This window comes from Phoxinus phoxinus (genome assembly GCF_949152265.1).
Source record: "Phoxinus phoxinus genome assembly, chromosome: 7".
Classification (NCBI taxonomy): domain Eukaryota; kingdom Metazoa; phylum Chordata; class Actinopteri; order Cypriniformes; family Leuciscidae; genus Phoxinus; species Phoxinus phoxinus.
In genome coordinates, this window is record NC_136882.1 from 36,085,033 (window position 1) to 36,102,532 (window position 17,500).

General features: G+C 36.5%; 1 protein-coding gene across 1 annotated transcript in view; it reads right to left on the reverse strand.

The window, feature by feature from the left end:
• The window catches only part of cers6 (ceramide synthase 6), a 52,719-nt gene that overhangs the window by 24,636 nt on the left and 10,583 nt on the right, over positions 1-17,500 (reverse strand). The window contains exon 3 of the mRNA XM_079618640.1: positions 14,626-14,756. Coding sequence (XP_079474766.1) covers positions 14,626-14,756 — 131 coding nt within the window. The remainder of the gene's footprint in view (positions 1-14,625; positions 14,757-17,500) is intronic.

The following is a 17,500-nucleotide window of genomic DNA, read 5'->3' on the forward strand; positions in this document are numbered from 1 at the left end:
CTGATATAACATCATATTCAGCCGTTCCCTCCACAATTACCCCCAAGTGCAATTAGAGGCAGCGTTTGATAAAATGAATACTTTTATTCTGCAAGGACTCTTAAATTGATCAATTTACAATTAAATTGATCAAAAAGTGACAGTAAAGACATTAATAAGGTTAGAAAAGATTTGTATTTCAAACAAATGCTGTTATTTTGAACTTTTTTTATCAGAATATCCTTGAGAAAAAAATGCATCACGGTTTCCACAAAAATATTAAAGGGTACTACCTATTATGCAAAATTCAGCTTTACATGGTGTTTGAACATAAATGTGTGTTGTTGACAGTGTGTGTACACAACCACCCCATAATGGTAAAAATCAACCAGCTCCTTTTTATGTTCCCTATGAATCATAAACAGTGCCACTTAACAGATAGTGGAAAAACAAGAATGTCTCAGCTACGTGATAAACAATCAGAATGTTCTGTTGTTGGCCGTATCAATGAACACAGAACATGTTTTTCAGTTCCACTGCACTACTTTTCCATCGCTTTTCTATGTAAACACGCTAGATGGACTTGTTCGACCGCTGAACTCGCATCTCATTTACATGAGCAGCAGCTCATTTACATTTAAAGACACACACACACACACACGAAAACAGTGTGTTTTTGCATCCACCCACACTGTAAAAAAATATTTTCATGATCTGTTATCATAACCTTTTATCTATTGTCAAATCAACTTCGATAACTAATGTGTGAAGATTAGATAACATACTATTTTGAGTTTCTGTTTATTAAAGCATTCTTCTTCATTGTAATAACTAAAATTTTTAATTACAACGAACTCAAAATTTTAAGGCAACAAGGGAACTTGCTTTTTTAAGTTAAACCAACATTTTGTAAAAAGGGACATTTTGGGCATGGTATAATAAATGACGTGTGTGGTATGTTGAGCTAAAACTTCACAGATTCGTGGACACCAAGGATTTATATTACATATTGTAAAAAGGGACATAATAGATCACATTTAAGTACAACTGTTTTCAACATTGATAATTATAAGAAATGTTTCTTGAGCATCAAATCAGCTTATTAGAATGATTTCTGAAGGATCATGTGACACTGAAGACTGGAGTAATGATGCTGAAAAATTCAGCTTTACTATCAAATGAATAAATTACATTTTAAAAAATACATTCAAATAGAAAACAGTTATTTGAAATTGTAATCATATTTCATAATATTACCATTTACTGTGTTTTCAGTCCAATAAATGCAACCTTGATGAGCATTCTTTCAAAAGCATTTAAAAAAATCATACCGACTTCAAACTTTTGAATGGTTGTGTGGAACTGGAAGCATAAACAGCATTCATTTATCATAAATTGATACCTTTTAGGCCAAGTTTTACCTAACATCCAGCAGCATTAAGCAAACAGATATCTCAAATGCCATAATTTGATTGATATCAATATTCCTATAGTTAAAGATCATGCTTCATGCATCTGTCCCTTTACAGATCTGTGGACAGACCCTATCGGACAACACAAATAATTCATATATCATAATTTAAAATGGATTTTAACATAATTACACCTGTTAGTATGCCACTTTTGCAGTCCAATTCATTACAACTACTACAAACCCTCAAAAGTTTAAAGTCAATTTGATTTCTCATGATATGATCCCTTTAATAAGCTTTAATGTTAGATTTGAAGGACATTTTCATATACTTTGACTAGATGTAAAAAAAGTCAAATCTAGGTCCTGAAGCAAAACCAGTTAAGAAGCACTGCTCTAAAACACAGTCGCCCTGTTTTCTCAGCATGTCATCTGTATGAGTCATGAGTCACGTAAACCAGTTGTTCCACCACAACCACACACATACGGTCCTCTCACCAGGCTTTCCAATGCTGATTCATGTAACCTTTTCCCGATCCTTTTGGAGTATTTTTCCAGTCATTGACTTCTGTAAGTCTGAATACTCTAGAGGAGTGTTTGTCAAACGTTTCAGGCCAAGTACCGCCTTCGATTGAAAACTACTTGCTTAAGTGGCCTTTGAAGATCTATGGAAGAGCCTTAATAAACACATGCACAACAAAAATGACATTTACAGTTTTGCAATCCAATTCAAACATACTAATACCTCATAATAAATATATTTATGAATGTGGAACAATGTACTCTCTCTTTAAACTTTTGCTGACTGCCCTTTTCCTCAAACAGTGCAGCATGGTGTTGGCAACAACGGGATCATGGGTTTGATTCTCAATGAATAAGAGGTGTGCATGTAAACCTCACTCGTGACTGACGCTAGAGGCTGCGGTCTTTAGGTTCGAATCCCGCTCGGAGCTGGTCAAGTAGGACTGGTTACATGTGGTGCCGTGACCCGGATAGGAGTGCTGTTTAGGGGGGTGAGTGTGACGGACGTAGGCCAGTAAGAGCTGTGGGTATAAACCTCACTCTCCTGGCCTCAAGAGGCACACTAGAAACTGATGCTAGCGGCTACGTCCTTGTAACCCCAGTTCAAATCCCGCTCGGAGCGGGTCGAGTAGGACACATGAATTGATGAAATGTGTACCTTGAATGCAATATTAACTGCTTTGGATAAAAGTGTCTGCCAAATGCATACATGTCAAATGTTTTCCGTTCACATTCTGCTCTGCCGATGACATTTTTTAATGTATATATTAAAATTGAGAAACAGATATGATACTTTTTTTTAATTAAATGTATATTTGTTGTTTAATACTGTAAAATGTTGTGCTGCGTACCATCTGATTGAGAAATACTGCTGTTGAGAAAGATGACAAGGCCATTAAAACTAGTGATTATGGTAGTGGGATATGCCAATGAGCAGCATGGAAAAAATAATCGACAATAGAGTGTTGCAGGGATGATGTATTTTTGTAGGCCAAAACCCGGAGCATTTTAGCACTTCCAGTTCCATTGTCCCAAATTCAATGGCTTTTTAAAATGGGTTTTCGGTTAAAGGCCTGAAATAATGTCTGTGGTAAACACAAGGCTCAAGATATTTTAGTGTTGACATACAATACATCAGTAAAAGCCCCTCGTGCTTGTTCTTAAAGCTTTTACTTGTCTTGAAAAAGGTGGTTACTAACAAGTGGCAAAATGGGATTATGAAGGTTCTCAGGGACAGTAAAAGTCGCTTAGAGTGTTGTTGCTTTTTTAATCGCGCTCTCACAAATTACAGTACTCTAAACCATCTAAAACTTTTTTGTCAAAAGCTTAATGATGTCCTGGTACAGACGTCACTGTTCGGTGCATACAGTCAGACGGTGAATACAGTCACAGGCGATCCCAACCCGATCTCACGGCAATTAGGACAAATTTTACGAGGTGGCTAATTCGTACCAATTCATACGACCTCACTCGTACGTTTTTTGCTAAATCGTACATATTTTACGAGTTGCCAAAATCGTATGAATTCATACGAATGACCTACCCCTGACCCCGCCCCTAAACCTACCCATCACGTGGGTTTAGACAAATCGTACAAATTCGTACGAGTGAGGTCGTACAAATTCGTACGAATTAGCCACCTTTTAATCACTCGTACAAATTCGTACGAATTGGTCATGAGATAGCATTGGCGATCCACACTACAATCCAGAAGAGGGAATGTGCGGTAATGCAATGCTGTTTGCTAACCTCCACAACAGGAAAAAGTAGAGATGATCTATGCAACATCCCAAAACAAGAGTTCAGATGGCACGCAAGAGCTTGCTAGTACACTCTAAAAAATGCTGGGTTGTTTTAACCCAATTTTGGGTCAAATATGGACAAACCCAGCCATTGGATTACATTTTTAAATGGCATTTTTGATCCAACGTTTAGTTTTGTCCATATTTGACTCAAAATTGGGTTAAAACAACCCAGCATTTTTTAGAATGAGTTTCGATTAATTTTTGTGATGCGCTCCACTAACTTCACGGGAAGGAAACTGGGACGCCAGAAAGCCGGCTGTCACAAATCTGTCAGAAAAACGTTTGTCACAATGATTTGTTTTTATTGTGAGTGTACAGTTTCGATTGATGTCTTACTCTTATCGGTATGACCATAAATGACGGAGTATTTAAAGTTGCTTCCACTGTTATAATGAGGGGTAGTGGGCAGACGACATCATCCAAATGAGCCAATCACCAGAGCTGGGCAGAAAAAGACTACAGGAGTGCAAAAACTCATCTCTGCACAAGTTTCATTTTTCATTATTCTATTTATTTTGTACTTTTAAAACACAAGAGATACTTTTCAGTTTTGTAGCTGAGGGTGAGCAAATAACTTTTTTTTTTTTTTTTATCAGCCCTACAAGACCTATGCAAGAGTGCATTCTGTTTACTGCATCATACTCTACAGGAGACTCTCATGTACCAACTACCTCAAGAGGGAACTAGCTGGTTGGAACAAACTGTAATTTGCACTAGTGTCTGTTGACAATAAAATTATAATAAAATAGAAACCTAGCATTTGAGATTTTTGTTGCTTTTTCCTGTAGTACCGAACTCGTATCGAATGAACCGTGACCCAAAAAACCGAGGTACGTACAGTTTTTTTGTTTGTTTATTTATATAGCACAGTTTAATACAACTCACGTTGCCCAAAGTGCTTCACAATCACAAACTAACAAAAAAGAAAACACAAAAAGACAAAAAGATAACAGAAATAAACATAGCCACATCACATAGACAAACATAGACATTAACCCATTTAAAAAAGCTCTCCATTTGAATTTAAAAGATGTTGTTTTAACATAGCTTTAGACATGAGTAGAGATTTGGCAGATCGAATAGATTGAGGGAGGTCATTCCACAATTTAGGTCCTGCTCGAGAAAAGGCTCTGTCACCTATGTTTATATTTTGTCCTGGTAGTGCAAAGCAGCTGTTGATTTTCTGATCTCAAGGATCTAGCTGGTGTATAAATGACCACCAAACCGGACAAAAATACAGGAGCTAGATTGTGCAAGGCCTTAAAAACAAGTACGAGGATCTTATAAATAATTCTAAATCGTACTGGCAGCCACTTTAATGAAATTAATAATGGAGTCACGGATTCATATTTCTTTGCCGACATTATCATTTTTGCTGCGGCATTTTGGATTTTCTGTAAACGCATAAGTGCTCGAGCATCAACTCCATAGTGAGAATTACAATAATCCATTCGAGAAAGAACAATTGACGTAATTGCTTTCTCAAAATCTGAACAAGATAGAAATGGTTTGGTCTTAGCTAACAGACGTAGATTAAGAAAACATGATCTCACCACAGAACTAATTTGCCTGTCCAACTTTAAGTCACTATATCCAGAACAAATCCCAGATTTTTCACACTAGATTTTAAGAAATCAGTCAAAAAAGTTGCATTCAAGCAGTGAAGCATATCATGTTTTTTTAGGGCCAAAACACAATAACCTCGGTTTTATTTTCGTTAAGCTTCATCCAGTCCTTAACGTCGTGTATGCAAGCTGCGTCAAGTGAATTTGAATTAAGCTCTCTCACAGGCGTAGCAGTGGAATGACACTTTATGTTTCTGAAAAATAATACTGAACCGTGACTTCTTTGTACCATTACACCCCGATCCGTGGTGTAGTTCATTAATAGTCTACATTTAGCATTTCACTTCTGGCGATTTAACTTAAAGTAGTCTTCAAAATTCATAAAACTTGTGTAAACTACCCACAGTTCATCAACAAAATGTGTAAGAATCATAAACTTTTGTTGCTCACGGTGATTATTTTGTGCAATAATTCAACAGCCAATGGAAAAATCCTATTGTTTTTTTTGGCTATATGCTAACTTCCAGGTTGGCCTACAAAGATACAGCACCACTGCAGCGCTCCGGGACCAACTAAAGAGTCGGTGAGTGCAGGGGAATACCAGGTGAGTTAAGCTATAGCTTGTCTCTGTGGTTATAGATCTCTCTGCCTGTGGTCAGTTTCCAAGCGCAGACCTGCGCCAGCCGATACCTCTGAGATCAAAGCCGACAAAGAAATGAGTAACAGGGTCTCACAGCCAAAAAAACACCTACCACAGACACGGCACCTTCCCTGAGGCCGAATGACTGCGGTTTACAGTCCTCTGAGGATTACCGTGAGATATACAGCATTAATTACTGCTTTGATATTCACACAGACAGAACTCCCTGTCACTCTGCATGAGAAATGAAAACAACATCAATTGCGGTTCCTTCCTTCAAGGCTGAGCTTCACTACAGACGGACACGGAGACCACCCACTGTAACATTCGCTGACTGTCTGACGCATAGCGCACACAAAACTGGAAAGTGCCCGAGAAAAATTGCAAGCAAACGTTAGATTGCACTTCCATGAGTCAGGATGCGCTGGCTAGTTTTTGAAACATGAAAGAATGATAAAAGCTGGTTGACATTATGAGCGCTCGTGAGGGAGAACTAATCAAATCTGTGAAAGATATTCAGGCACTTACTAACAAACAATCTGTATGTTCAGGTTTGTTTGTGAAATAATCTGGACACTCCTGGGCAAAAAAATTAACAATAATAAAATGAGCCAAGCCAAAAATGGCAAAATATTTAGTGGTCTTTTGATGGTCTTAACCCTTTTAATCACAAACCACTGGTCAGGGAAATAAGCAAGAATTGCACAATACTGTAGATAACTTGGCATGGAATAGCCGGTAACTTTATTTTAAGGTGACATATTTACATGTTATTACATGTACTTACTATAATAATAACTCAATTATGCATATTACAAGTAACTAAACCAAACCCAAACCGTAACACTGTAGTAAGTGCATGTAGTTAATTATTACTCCGTACTTATTTTAGTAAGCACAATGTAATTACGTCCCCTTAAAATAAAGTGCAACCGAAATAGCCTGTTCTTTAAATGTTTAAGCCGCGTGGGTAAACTTGCAGACAGAAAAGAGTCAGTGTTGTTCCACACAATGTTAATGGCTTCAAACAGTTCACGAGTAGTTGAAAAATGTCTCCCAGTTAGTTGGAGTTTAATTTAGGCTTCAAATCTGGACAAACATGAGCCTGATGGATTTGTTCTCAAGTCACTTCTTGGTTGTCTTTGCAATTTGGGCAGGAGCATTGTCTTGTTGAACTATAACATCTGATCTTTCCTCTTTAGATAACAACTTTTCATTAGTGGAGAGCAAGCCACGCTGCAATATTCTCCTGTACTCCGAAGCATTATATTACTTTTCACAGTGAAGTATCTCATCAAAACAAGCTGATAAAAAGGCTCCCACACACAATGACACAGTCTCTTCATCGCTCTGGAGCATCATCATGCAACCCGTGTTTCATTGTGATTCATCACTTACACACAACTTCCCATATTCTGCCAAAAACTTCATTCTGTCTAATTTCCAGAACAATCATTTGTGGTTAAGATAAATAAAAAGCTAAGTGTTTAGACAAATTTTGGCTTGGCCCATTTTTTATTTTTTTGCCCAGGAGTGTACTTTGAATAGACTGGATGTAATAGTTGGACTGGACAGTAAATAGTAATAGTAAAAAGTCTATGCAAAACAAGACTGAAATTACAAAATGAGATAACCTACAAAAAAATTCAGTTTTATGTCAAAGTATGAATAATTTAAAATATTTTATTTATATATATTGAAACTCTGTTCAGAAGTAATGTGAAATGTAAAAATGTAAAACCAAATGCTATTTATAATCATTTGGAAAGTAGGCTGGCGAAGATATATTTACAATGACTTTGCAATAAAATGAAATAAATCAATAAATGGGCAGACACCGAGAGTGTTCAGGAAAACTGCTAGACAATTATTTTTAAAATATGATTTCCTTTTTTTTTTTGCAATTCCATTTGCTGATGCCAGACTAGAGGCAGCAAAATTACACATTTCATCTTTAAATTTTAGCAGTAAAATCAAAGTTGGTAAAATATTATTTTTGTGAATCCTATCCTTTTTAAATGGATAAGTTCAGAAATTTGATTCAATAATTAATTTGCTAAAATTAATCAATAACATGGTAAAATGTAAAAAAAAACAACCATAAATATTGCTATAAATATTTAAATTAGGTACATATTGACATTTATTGCTATTTATTGGTGCATTTAATGAAAAAATATAATTCTTTCTTGTTAATTTATTTATTCGAGTTTTGATTATTTTTTTGGTGTTTACTGTATTTTTCTTCTTGCATTAAACATTTGCATACTTATTGTTTGGTTGAAATGATGCTTCAAAAGACTGAAATAATGTCAAGATTATACAAGCCATCACTCAGTCCTAATTGGAAGAAGGAAATGCATTTGACAATGTGTTACTCAGGTCATTATTTGAGAAGCTTTGGACATCTTCCTTTCAGCAGTTTTACTGGAAAACCTCAGACAGCAAACCAGAGCCTTTGGGCTTGAGCAGAAGACTGACCTTGAAAGACCTTCCAGAAGGAGCAGATACACCTGAGTCTCCTCACAGAGAGGGATGCTCGGCTCTCAGACGCCGTAGTTGATCAGTGATGATGTCTGACAGGCTCTGAGCACAGAAACACCAGCTCTTGTTTACTTCTCAGTAACTTTAAACTGCATCACCCACTAAACCTTTCACGGCTGGCTTCTTCATAATCAACGGCTGAGAGAAAGAAAGATATTGTTTGGCTAACGAAGCACATTGAGGCCTTTTTAAGCAAAGAGAAAAATAATCAATTCAAGTGTATTGAAATGAAAGGGCAGCTTTTGCTGTTTGGCATTATTTAACTCACCAAAATGTTGAGCCTTATTCTTGATCAATAGTAAAAACAAACAGGAGTAATTTACCTAATTAGAGGTCAACGCAGTTGCCTGGCAACAGGTTACTTAAACATGGGATCGAAAAAGAGAGATAAATAAGCATTTACGTGAAGTTCATACTGTATAAAATTACTATTTCGTTCCCGCTATCTAGACAGCAAATCAATGATCACACACTTTTTCAGCAGCCTCGGATAAGTATTTTCCTCATTGATTTTCTTCACATGGATTTCAGAAAATCTTAAAGGGATTCATGTATTTAAAATAAATGTATTGCAAACAACCTAAAAAAGTGTGAAAATCAGGAAAAAAAGTCACTGTGAGCTTTTTTAACAGAAAACTATAATCCCATAAAGCAATGAAAGTGATGTAAGATAATAAAAAAGATAAAATTTACTGAACATTTACCTTTACAATACATTTTAACACATATATATATATATATATATATATAATAAATATATATTACATGTTAAAAAATCTATTATATGTAATTTTCTTAAAGGAGAACTCCGGTCAATTTTAATATTGAGCTCAATTTTTTGTAAATTTGGAGTGCTGTCAATACAGAGAACAACGACAAAAATCAGTGTTGCCTACACCGTGTTATCCTCTTTTTAAAATTTGCACCCTATTGACTTGAATGAGGCAAGTTTTAAACCTGCTTTTATCCTCTTAACATCCTTGATGTGTCATTACAAGTGTCCAGCCATGTTGAGTGATTCCTTCAGAGTGAACACGGTGAATCTGACGGCATTAGATGTGAAAGATATTAATAAAAATGATGTTAATTCAACAAGCGCACATACCTGTATTTACTTCCTGTTTTCGGTCGAAGTCCACAGTAGTCGACTGTCGAGTTCACGTGCGTGATCATAGGTAACTAAGATTATTTTTTTTACAAATATCCATCAGAGCTGATATTCTCAAAACACCACAGCACCGTCTTCGGCTGACAGTCTGACAGTCTGAGTCCACTGTTGCTTAGTTACCTATGATCACGCGCGTGAACTCGACAGTCGACTACTGTGGACTTCGACCGAAAACAGGAAGTAAATACAGGTATGTGCGCTTGTTGAATTAGCATCATTTTTATTAATATCTTTCACATCTAATGCAGTCAGATTCACCGTGTTCACTCTGAAGGAATCACTCAACATGGCTGGGCACTTGTAATGACACATCAAGGATGTTAAGAGGATAAAAGCAGGTTTAAAACTTGCCCCATTCAAGTCAATAGGGTGCAAATGGATAACACGGTGTAGGCAACACTGATTTTTGTCGTTGTTCTCTGTATTGACAGCACTCCAAATTTACTAAAAATTTAGCTGTAACGCGTCTTTGCATTGACTTAACATTGAAATCACTCGCGCCTGACGCGCTATTCGCGTCCGGTGTGTAGGGACCGTAAGGAGAAAATTAAACGAAGTCATTTACTTCCGAAACCAATCTGCTGCATTCTGTAATATAGTGATTATAGTTTAGGTCCTGGATGCTGAATGTTCAATATAGACACACTAGATTACACCAGACACCGCAAAATTCACTATTTTGTAACAGTGTTTTATATACTCCTCAATCCAAACCTGGTGCATCGTGGATTTAAAGCACAACAGCTTCAGAGTTCTCTGAGAGAGATTGCATTGTGAGAAATGTTTATATGCGTCCACAAATTCCCATGTTTTGGATGGGATTGGAAGTGCACCATAATCGTGGTGATCTCAGGCGTTATGCAATAACCACGTCAAAATCTTTTGTGAAGCATCTAGTTGCTTTTATACGACTCTAACAAAATACTGAACTGAAAAATGCATAAAACTGACCACACAATCTGTGTAAACGTTCAAGTCATACAGTGTTTCTATGGAGACTAAAAATATTCCTTATTCTCTGTGGGTGTGAAATAATCCACTCTTTCCACTGAGCTTTCTATGAGCTGTGATTCTTTCAAAGTGAGAAAGATGATAAAAAATATTAAAACGCTGTGGAGGTTACACGACTAACAAGAGAAATCTCAAGACTTCCAAAAGACTATGCCAAAAATAAAAAATAAAAAATTAGTTAAAAATCTAAGCCAAAAAATACTCACTGACAGAATAAAGTTATGTTCAGACTAGAATAATATTTACTATTTGTGCAGTATATAGTAGCCTATGTAAACTGTGCATAGTAAAAAGTATTCTGTATGCACAAAACACACACGATTTACTAGATTAGCAAAAATACAGTATGAAGTATACAACACAGCACATGGTCTGACGTGTGATTCATGAACCAGAAGATCAGGCATATTCAGAAAGACTTTATTTCTTAGATGATATGATATATATATATATGATAACTGGATGCCCCTCACAAAATTACTTATGTATGGTCACATGACAAACTTAACACTCTTGCATACTGCATTCTGTTCCTAGGACTGTATAATTAATCGAAAATAAAACAAAACTTGTGATATGGTTTAGATCGATAATCAAATCATTAAGGCTGTGAAATAATCAATATATGAACTCATGACCTGTTGTTTTCAGTGTCTCAGATGCTGATCTCTTTGGGTTGCTTTAATGTGCATTTGGGAACGCAATGCATGCCAACCATCTTTCAAAACTTGTAATGAGAAGCCCTTATAAACCGGTTGTCAATAAAAGCGATGCTTTAAAGGGGTTGTGTAAAATGATTTCAGTTAGTGTGTAATGTTGCTGTTTGATCATAAACAACATCTGCAAAGTTACAACGCTCAAAGTTCAAAGCAAAGCGAGATATTTTCTATTAAAGAAATCGCTTTTTAAGGACTACAACAAACGGCTGGTAGGGACTACACGACATTCCTCCCGGGTTAGTGACATCACTAACCCTAAAATTTACATAAACCCCGCCCCCGGGAACGCAATAGAGACAGAGCGTAACGCGTCATAATCTGAAGGCCACGCCCACCGGACGGGAAAACAATCCAACCGTCTCCATTGACTTTACATTGCGAGAGGCTGCCTCCTTGTCATTTCTTGCTTCTAACAAAAGACAGAAAAATGCCTAAAAGCTGCTGTGTGACGAGGTGTACAGCAAACAAGCTAAGAAACCCAGCAATAAGTTTATATAAGCTGTCGACCCCAAAAAACAAGCGTTTAAGGACTTAAAAGTGGATACAGGCTGGAAGGAATGGGTAAATTGTGGGATCCTGACACTCAGTATGCACTAAAAATACAGTTTCGTGTGCAGTAAGTTAAACATTTGGTCACTGGTGAGTCAAATATCCAAATGTCAGTTTTATATATTATATTTCTGAAAGATAAGCGATCCTGTGTTGCCGATTACGTTCTCCTCCAGCGGGCGTACGTTAGTTCTCAGAGTAATGAGACACGTTACGCTCTGTCTCTACAGCCTGTATCCACTTTTATGTCCTTAAACACCTTCTTTTTGTTGAGGGTTGACAGCTAATAAAAATTATTTCTGGGTTTCTTAGCTTGTTTGCTGTACACCTCGTCACACAGCAGCTTTTAGGCATTTTTCTGTCTTTAGTTAGAAGCAAGAAATGACAAGGAGGCAGCCTCTCGCAATGCAAAGTCAATGGAGACGGTTGGATTGCCCCCCCCCCCCCCCCCCCCCGGGGGGTGGGCGTGGCCTAAATACGCTCTGTCTCTATAGACAGATAATTTTAGATTTATAGATTATCAAGACAGAATGTTAATCAATGGCTAAAAGATAACTACACATAAGCTACATAAATTCATCAACTAACCATTCAGAAATGTTGTCTACATGTGGTCACTTCTTCTTGAGTCTCTCCATCTTTCTGACTTCGGTTTGAACATAAAAGGCTAAACGTTTTTGAAATTTTCAGTGTGTGTCTGTGTGAGGTAAAAGGACATAAGCTCTTGAAGCTCCGCCCCCTGTGCCGGGAGCAGCAGCTCATTTGCATTTAAAGGGACAGACACAAAAACGGTGCATTTTTGCTCACCCTCAAAAAGTGACAACTTTAACATGCTATATAAAAACATCTGTGGGGTACTTTGAGCTAAAACTTCACATACACACTCTGGGGACATCAGAGACTTATTTTACATCTTGCATTACACCACCCCTTTAAAGGGGTGTTTACAACTGACAAAATGGGCTTTACATAAAACTGGGCTGCCTATGATGCTTGATCACTCAAATACTGCATTGCTTGAGTAGGAAATACTCCTTAGAAAACTTTGAGTTACAATGGCGTCGACTTGCATTGTTCCCGGGTGCGAGATTTCAAAGACTAAACGTTTAACGGGAGTTAAAGCTGCACGATTCTGGATAAATTGAGTTTAGCTTGATCTTCCCTAAAAGCAGAAGTTTTTCAAGAACCACAAAACATGATCTCCCATAGAGACTTTAGCAAGAATCAGAGTAGCTCTATAACTCTCATCGTTTCATAGTTGTCATTAGGCTAGTTCTCAAAAGTGAGCGTGTTCTGTGATCTTTGAAGGCTTTGGCTTAATTGCCTCTGAAAGAAATGGCACAGTGTCGTGCTTTAGCACTGATTAGATGGTCACTATTACTTCTGGGGCTTTTCAGACTCGACTGTAGATCAGAGAGAAACCGACAGAACATTAGTGCCATTGAATCCTACAGCTGAGGCTACAAACAGTGGACAAGGAGACAGCGTTCACACATGCAGTGCTACAAAGCCATTGTAAGACGTTAAGTTGCTGATTTATGCCGACATGAGCAACAGCGAGCGCTGCCGATGAGAGTTTAGCAGAGGTTGACTTTATGCAAATGATCAGTGACATGATGCAGCATGTTAGTTACGTTTCTGGTAAAATACTCATTTAAAATAACGTCTGAGTTATAGGAAAATGTGGAATGGAAGAAGACATAAAGAGATAAAGCAGTAGAGGACAAGAAAATGAGATTCTGTGGACAGGACGAGCAAAGACAAAATGGTAAAGAGAGAGAGACAGGAATAGTCTGTGGCCTACTTGCCCTCGTGCCGCCTAACTAGCCGACACTGGTAGGCTACACAATAACACACACAGGTGAGACTTGTCTATTTCAGACACGCTTCGCCACAGGGCCCAACACCAACCAAATGAGTTCAGCAGGAACTTCACACAGACAAAAGAAAAGTGGAACAAACAACTCAGGTTAGCGTGAAATCAAAACTGACCATGCTCACATTATCGTTCAAAAGTTTTTGAAAGAATTGAATACTTTTATTCAGCTTTGAATTGAACAAAACTAACACTGAAGACTGGGGTAATGATGCTGAAATATTTTGCAGGAATAAATAACATTTTTAAATATATTTAAAATTCTAATAATATTTCACAATATTATTGTTTTTACTGTAATTTTGATTAAAAAAAATGCAGCCTTGATGAGCAAAAGTCTCCTTTTCAAAAAAACATTTAAATATCTTACAGAATTGCCCTTAATGCATGTAGCTGGCCTTATTGTGAACCATTCATCATAGCACATTACTCCAAAGAAAATAATTTCCATGTATTATATGTTTTCATTATATGTTTATATGTTTCCATATTATATTGCATTTAATATAGAAACGGTACTTTAAAACCATTTAGCGGGCGCAATTTCTATGATACCAACTTCACATTTGGAACAACTTGGTTAGACCCATGAGTCATGACTTTGATTTTCTATTTTAGAGTGAAAATATATATACAAAATGTTTACTTCTGTACATTTGCTTTCACTTCTGCAATAATTTTGAGTGTCTTCTCCAAAAAGAGACCAACCTTTTTTTGGTCTGTATTCCAAATCATGCATGAATTACAACCATTTAAATTCAGATTATGCTCAAAAAGTTAACAATAACAAACCAGGCTGCTAACAAAGCAAGCACAGGCAAAAAGCCGATTCTCACATGCTCTCGCAGAAGCGCGCCAGTGTGCTGGGTTTCTCCTGGTTGCGTCGTTGTCTGAACCAGCGTTGGATGGTCCTCACGTCCCAGTCCAGCTGCTTGGACAAGCCCTCTAACCTCTTCTCATCGGGGTGCTGAAACACACAGCGGACACACGCATGTCACTGCAGAGATACGCAAACAAACCGCCTGGATTTGGATTGAACAGCTTGAAAAATTCACTCAATGCACATTTAAAACTGTTGTCTTTAACTCCTTATATTGGCATAGTCATTACTTATTTAACACAGTTATCCTTTACTAAACCTAAACTAATCTTGACAAACTATATATCATTTGAAAGCTTACAATCTCTAGTTTACATATTTGGTGACTGATTTTCAAAATAAATTACAGAGGAGCCGTAATTTATCAATTTGCAAAAAGAATATTTTCATATTCCTAAGGCGTGTTCAGACCTTTATTTTGAAATAGTGATGAACATGAAAAATGAAGGAATGGTAGAAACCTCAGTTTGTTTTCATGCCAAGAGTTCAAAAGATAGCATCCATTCAATTATTTTAGAAAAAAAGGTCTGAAAATGTTTTAAATATAAAGAAAAAAAGAATAGATTCACCATTTGTGATGTGGCAGCGAGCTATAATGCACATACGTGTACTTTTTGTGTTTCTTAGAGGTTGAATTCATTTTAAAATATGCCAAACTTTTGCCAAACCATCCTATACTTCTGAATAGGATCTCTACTTCATAAATTGTATGAAATTTGTACAAATAATGGTTCAGATCACTCAAACAACATATGGAAATGGAGGCGCTTATATGGGCAGTAATGTCAACTAGTGAAAAAGTTTGGTACTGCACCCAAACAAAATCTCACTGAAAGCTTATTTTTTGAGATATCAACCTAAAATTTGAAACACAACTTGTTTCAACAGATTTGGCATTTTTAGAGTCCTCCAGGTTTTGAAAATATATATTTTATATAAAATATGAATAATAACATTTTTAACATTGTACATTTTCATAAACTCAAACTTCTATAACTTTTTTTTCTGTTTAACTTCCTTAATTTATTTCACTTCTACAAAAATCTGCCAAATGATTTCTTTAAAACGAGACCAATCTTACATCTATATTCCAAAGCAATCTTGAATTACAACCATTTAAGTTCGGAATGTGCATTTTCATGTCTATTTAAAAAAAGGGGGGTGCCGCTTAAGGGGTTCAAAGTGAGCCAGTGAGACTCACACATAATCACACTGTGATGTACTGCTGTGCTGCCATACTATAATGACTTGAGTAGTGGGGAATCAGTTGTGAATGAGCGAATCTTTTTTTTTAAGTGAACAAATCATTCTTCTTCACTTCCATGCCCTAATTTCTAAGGGACATTTCATTGATTTGTTTGGAGCTTACTGAACGCATATGCCAATTTGAACTTATCTGAACGAGACTGAGAATGGCACTGAACAAAATGCAAACAAAACGAATGAAGTATGTCATTGATTGAGGATCTGCTGACCATCATTGGCCACCGTACGTGGTTCAGTCGGATTAGCATGTGAGGTTATTCAGTAAAACAAGGAGAGTTTGGCACAAACACAGGTTTGACAGGTGTGCAAAATGCATAATCCTAATCCACAATTTATGAATTTGTAAAAATGACTGAAGATCATACACAACTAAAATGACGACAATTGCGAGTAGGGTTGCTCGATTATGAAAAATCATAATCACGATTATTTTTACAATTGACCGTTCGCAAAGAATGTTAATCTACTAACTCTCCTGGCTGCTTTGTCGGACAAAATGGAGGATGGCGAAGTATGATTGGTCAGATCACCTGTCAATCAAGCTCCCTGCGAAGGGTCAATTAGGCCTATTTAACATGAAAATTGGTGGGCGATATTATCAAAGTCTTATTTCACGATACAAGTCATTTGAAATTCGATACTTCAGCGAAAACGAATACTAGGTTAACTGATGTAAGAAAAAGAAAAATCAATTATGATTATTCACACAGCCCTAATGCGAGCAAGCACAATAAAGTTCAATAATTATCCCTCTTTAAGCGCATTACTGAATCTCATCATTTATTTATTTAGGCTTTTTTGTCTCTAGCTTGATAATGAAAATGAAGCAGCTTTGTTGTCATTTGTGGAGACAAATACTTATAGTAATAGTACATCTTAAGACTTTGTAGACACGAAACGAATAATGAAGAATAATAAGACTTGTTTCAACTCGACAGAACAGTGTTGTTGAATGAATCCTTAACTGACAGAAAAAGTCGTTTTGTAAAAAGCATTCAAAAGATTCATTTGAATCAAAATCCTCACCAACAGTCATGTGTGAGGCATTGTGTTTGACATTTCTTTAGTACAATGTTTTACTTCATGTCACAGATCTCTGAAATACTTGATTCTGATTGGTCATCGTAGCATTCAGCAGTCAAATAGTGTTGGCACTTTACAATAAGGTCCTCAATGGACACCTCGAAGGGCATTAACCCGCTTATACCATGTTCACTTGCCAAATAACACATTTTTAAAACATTAGTTTATATTTTAATTAGTTTTACAATCGAAATCTAACGGTTTTAGAACTCCTATACTAGGTGTCCTACATCACTTTTTAATGGACACCCTGCAGCCAATCAGAATCGAGTATTCACCCAGACCATGGTATAATATTAGTTAATGCATGAACAATTAGCAATACATTTGTGTGGTATTTATTCATCTTTGTACGAATAAGTTAATAAAATACAACTATTCAATTTCCGACTTTTGATCTTAATAATGTATTAGTAGCTAAATGTTGAAGTTAACATTAACTGAGATTTATAAATGCTGTGCTAGTTTTACTCCGCTCTCTT